A 5,458-nucleotide genomic window follows, 5' to 3' on the forward strand; every position below is an offset into this window, starting at 1 on the left:
GCTTACATAACATTTTCTTTTAATGGCTCATATTTTGTAAAGAAAAAGAAGATTTAGTCCTAATTCAGCTGGTCAAAGCAAAATGAAACGAAAGCTCACGTTAACATGACATGAGGTTTATTATAGGTCTGCTTAGAATGAAGAGGTGAGAGTGGTAAAAATATGGACAGTTTTGAGTCAGACAGAAATAAAATACCAACATTTCTGAGAAGCAATATTTATTGTCTTTTTTTTTTTTTTTTTTAATGTAGAGACATGTCCTGAATTTCCCCAAAGCCTAGATTGGGAAAATAAAGACTTCTTGGCGTTTATAAGTAAATCCGTCTGCAGAATCGAAGCAGCACCAACATTCAAAAAAACTGAAGAGGAAAATACAACAAAACACAACAATCTCTTTTTTTTTTAATTCTTATTATTTATGTAAATCAGGTCATCACTGGACAAGAAACCAATTTCTACCCATTACCATAACAGCTTGTCTATAAAGAACAGAAAAGATTCAGATAGGATACTACCTAGTCAAGCGGGATTTTTTTTGTTGATTTTGTTTTTTTCTTTTTTCTTTGATTTTTTCTTTTTTTTTTTTTTTTTTTTTTTTTTTTGTTTTTAATTCTTTTAAATTCCCCCACCCATTCACAGAGGTATAGATTCACAGATAAATAACCCAAAAACTACTTGCTCGCCATATTTACACATTCCCGTTAAATTAAGCATAAATAAATATATACAAACTCAATACTGAATGCCTCTCCGCATTTCTTCTACAGGAAGAGTCGATAAACTGATATTTCTCACTGCATGGTCAGATTTTTCAAGAAGAGGAGGTGAAAGGGATCGTTTGGGGCATAAAAGGAGATATTTTTTTAAAAAAAATTCTTTCATCTTTCCAGTTTCTCATTCGCTTTTTCACAGCTTTACATTTGTTTGGGGTCGTTCGGGTTTTTTTTTCCTTTATTTCTCGCTGGTACACAATGTTTCGTCTCTTTCGAAGTATTCAGGCGTTTGCCAGTGTGTTTGGGGACATTTTTTTTCTTTTTCATTTGTTCCCTTTGTATAAGAAAATAGACTATTTGTAAAAAGCCTGCGGTCTCTCTCACACAGGGAAGCCGGAGGGGAAGGGGGAGTTTGGCCGGATCGATCTGGCAAATGCTTACCGGCAGCTGAAACGAGCACCAAATTCTCCGAGAAATGTATTAAAACTGAGCCGAACAGGTCTATGTGATAAACCGGGTCAGAAAGAGATGAGCAGGGGAAGGGAATAAGCCCTTTGGGCACAGCTACAGGTCTTAAAACCATCCTCCCCCCACCTCCTCCCAGCCCCAAATGGAAATTTGGGGATCTGGGGGGAGGTTGGACTGGGATGTAAAGGGACTTGAAACAGCTTCTCACAGAGAATTTCTATTAGGTGGGACAAGACACGACCCGATTTTCAATAAATCTTCGGGTTGTAAAAGGATTCCCATCAAATTGGCTTCTTGTTTCCTTCACACTTTGTGTGAATAACAACCAGGAAAAAAAAAATAGTAAAAGTCAGGGAGCATAGGAAAACAAAGATCTTTCCAAAGGAAAAGAGAGAATTGTTATTAAAAAAAAAAAAAAAAAAAACAAAAACGGGAGAAGAATTAAATAAAATTTACAGCAACCCACCTGTTTAGTTTGAAAACAAACTTTTCATGGTCTCTCCTCAAACTTTTTCCCTTGAGTTAAAAAAACAAAGCTGCTGTGTTAATCCTCCTGTTTATTGATTTATGATCCTGAGGAAACTAAATCTTTTAATAACTCAATTATCAGATAAACGTCTGAGGTGCCCCACCAACACAAGTAGTCGGGTTGGGAAAGAGCAGGGGAGCAGGAAAATGCCTTCTAGAGGGAGGATGGGTTTAGTTTCTGGGGGAACTCAGTCCTCAGCACTGCTAGGAGCCCCCAGGCAATGGATATTTCCCTGGGGGACCAGCACTAGGCTGGAAAGAACAGAGATAGAAATATTCTTATGCCATGTTTTCTCCCTGTTTGCATTTAAATCAGGAACCTCCTGGATTTTTTCTCTATATTTTGGGGAGCAAATGAGGGGAGCCCCATCAAAATCAATGTGAATTTCACATTTTGTTTTATTTTGCCTGAATGAAGCCCAGCCTGGCTTTTGTGGTCTGTCTCTTCCAGGTAGGAGGCACGAGGGGCAGATCCAAAGTTGCCAGGAGTCAACTGAAACTCTTCCCTCAACCTTCTTAAGGCTTAGGTCCTGGTTCAGGTGACTAAACCTGTGCCTAGGGGAGATTTCAGCAGCAGGATCAGGCCCTTACACATGCATGTGCATGTGCGTGCTCATCTTTCCCCAAGAAGCTGCAAGCAGTTCCCTCTCCTCATTAACTCGTGGTGGTGGTGGGATATTGTCTTCTACAGTTAAAAGGAGCATCCCCACCATTCCCCCAAGGATGAAGAAGGACCATCCCCACCACAGAATCATAGAATAGTAGAATCATAGACTCTTCCCAAAGTCATTAACTGGAAGCTCTGGGGCAGCCAGGAGCAGGTCCCCGTGTCCCTGCATGTGCAGGTGGGGAGATGGGAGGCTGGGAGCTTATTTGCTGTGTCCCCACACCCAGGAGCTCCACTGGGCTGGGTGATAGTGGTGGGCTGGACCCATGGGCTCCTCATGAAGTCTGTTTGCAGGGAGCAGGCAGAGCAACATTTAAAACTTTGTGCTCAGCTTCAAAAAAAAGAATAGTCTCACGGGGCAGAGAAGGGTGATGTACTTTCAGGTGATGCCACTCATTCCTCCCCAGATACACACACACGTACCCTTTCCCTGTCCCGCGCATCCCTGCTTGGGCATTCCCTGTGCTGGAGCTTAGGTTCTTCTTCCCCAGGAGCCTGCTGAAATTGGGGGTGGTTGGCAAGGGGTGGGCGTTGGAGGACCAGGGGCTGACTGGGGGCTGCTCTTCAACCTGGGGGTCCCCAACTTATAGGTGGGGGTTCTCTGAGATCTACATCACCCAGAGATCCGCAGCTCCTCTGGTGACATCCACAGGGAGGTGCCAATCACCAAACCCACTGCCAGGGACCTGCCAGTGTTGAAGGTTTCCTCCAGCTCACCCATGGAGAAGGCTGCCTGCCTCAGTTTCCCCCTTTTCTCATGTGAGGACCCCCACAGCCTCAGAAGAACCCAAGATACATGACCGAGGAGCAGCTCTAGACGGGTCAGTACTCCTTGGTGCTGGATGATTCCTGGGTGTCTATTGTCACACACATGTCCAGCTCACAGGCAGGGGACAAAAAGCCAAGACCGTCGCTTGCTGCATGAAGATTTGAAAAGCAGAGCAGACCCTCATCTGTAGCCATTTCTCAAGTAGCTAGGAAACTAAGGGTGAAAATCAAGAGGCTCATTTGGGTTTTTTTGTTTGTTTTAAGAAAATTTTGTTGGGGAGTGCAGAGAGTATTGCTGAATTATTTCTCCCCCACCATCCACTTTGGAAGGTAGCTAGAAACTAAAACAAGGCTAAGGCTTCTCTTTTCTCATCTCCCTCTCCTTGTTTTGAGTTCAGGTGTGCCTGCTTGGGTTGGTGGGATTTATTCCTGCAACTTTAAAAGGGATCCTGGGGGGAGGCCTGACCCCACTGGAATTTTGCCAGTGACTCCAGGAGGTTTACCCACACCCAGGAACTTCTCTGACATAAGCAAAAAGATGTGTTAGTGCACGAACTCTGCCCACACTGAGAAACACATGCAATTACCCAATATGGCAGAATCCAAATAGAAATTCATCCGCTTACACTTCAGCATTATTTTTTACCATAGAAGACAAAGAAATGTATGTTAAAAAAAAAAAAAAGAAATAAATCAGATTCCCCCTCCAGCCCCCTCCCAAATCATATGCATAAGACATCCTGTCACACACCAAACCACGGAGAAAAACATTGGAGTTCAGTTTTTTTGCCCCCCCTACCACACCGACTTGTTCTAAACCAAGAGTCACAAGACAATTTTTTTTTTAAAAAAAGCTTTCTAAGAGAAACAGATTTCCTCAGACTGCACTCAGAAATCAGGATATTTCCTGGCAAACCCTCCCCACTCCCATCACGAGGAGCCAGCTCACGTGGCAACTCTTTCCTCCCTGGGTACAAAACCCTAGTGCCAAGCAAGTGCAGTAACATTCAACACAGCTCTTATTTTCTTTGCAATGTTACACCTCGATTTCAACTTCTATGTTTTTCCTCTCATTCAAATTATTCCCTTTGAGCTTCTTTAAAGAAGTGCACCTACAGAATTCCAAAACAACTGGCTTTGATTTGAAAAAGAAAAAAAAAAAAAAAAGAAAAAAGAAAAGTATCAGAATATCAGAATTGTGGATTTTTTTTCTCTGTACCTGATATATTGTGTAGGGATCTCTAGTCCTCTTTGAAGAAGCTCATAAGCCAAGCGGGCAAAGCTTTAGGAAACAGAAGAAAATAAAATAGTGCATACTCCTGAGAAAGAATTACATACTCATATCACTCATTTCTTGCTGTTGTTAACAGTTCTTTAAAAATGGGGGGGGGAGATCTCTCTCACACACTCTACTCAAGGAAATTAAGGACTGAAACATTGGCATAGTTAGGAATATAAAACTCCCTGGAGAAAAAGAGGAGATCTCCGAAAATTAAGAACTCAGATAGCGCTGACATTTTACCAGACCTTACTTTCCAGTTTTGCAACCCAGTATAGACAAAGCATTTTACCATCCAAGGCAAGTACTAAATTACAAAGGTATGTTTGCATGCATGAATCTGTGTGGCTAGACACACATATTAAATATATATATGTGTATATCCAGATATATGCATATATATATACACACAAACCTACACAGGATACACACGCACCCCTCTCAAGCTATATGTGTGCATACACATATGCACACACATACGCATGCACGCGCCCACACACACCTGTAAACGCTGGTAATCTAAACAGAGAGTCTGTCTAGACCAGGAAAATAAAAAAGAAGTTCTTAAAAAATAGAGTTAGTTAATTCGACTGAGATACTGCGACTTGAAACTTCCCATCTAATGGCATCTAATGTTAAGGTGCTGCCACGAACGCAGCTCGAAGAGGCTGGTGTTGGGGACTTTGTGAGGGGTCTGTGTGCTCGCTTCCCCTCCTTTCCTTGTCTAGACAGAACCAGGGTGGTGAGATGAGATGGGAAAAGTTGTGGAAATGAAGTGATGGGGTTGCTCAGGAAGGAATGCTCTGGAAGATCATTTTAGCTAAGGTGGAGACAGGACGTTGTTCACAAAAAAAAAAAAAAAGTAGCAAGACAGACCGTGCAGCTCAAGAAATCAAAGCACTGACACCAAAAATGTTTCTCCAATTTCTTCCAATAAGTTATTCATTTCTTTCTTTTATTATTATTATTAATTATTATTATATTCCCCCCACCCTCCCCAAAATCATTATTTAAAAAATGTGAAAGAACAGAAGT

At 41.9% G+C, this 5,458-nt stretch overlaps 1 protein-coding gene across 1 annotated transcript in view; it reads right to left on the reverse strand.

The window, feature by feature from the left end:
• The window catches only part of LOC104461570 (transcription factor AP-2-beta), a gene marked incomplete at its 5' end in the record, with an annotated part of 14,669 nt that overhangs the window by 963 nt on the left and 8,248 nt on the right, over positions 1-5,458 (reverse strand). Inside the window, one exon of the mRNA XM_010073205.1 lies at positions 4,364-4,426. Coding sequence (XP_010071507.1) covers positions 4,386-4,426 — 41 coding nt within the window. The remainder of the gene's footprint in view (positions 1-4,363; positions 4,427-5,458) is intronic.

Source organism: Pterocles gutturalis, unplaced genomic scaffold (genome assembly GCF_000699245.1).
Source record: "Pterocles gutturalis isolate BGI_N339 unplaced genomic scaffold, ASM69924v1 scaffold4532, whole genome shotgun sequence".
NCBI classification, from domain to species: domain Eukaryota; kingdom Metazoa; phylum Chordata; class Aves; order Pterocliformes; family Pteroclidae; genus Pterocles; species Pterocles gutturalis.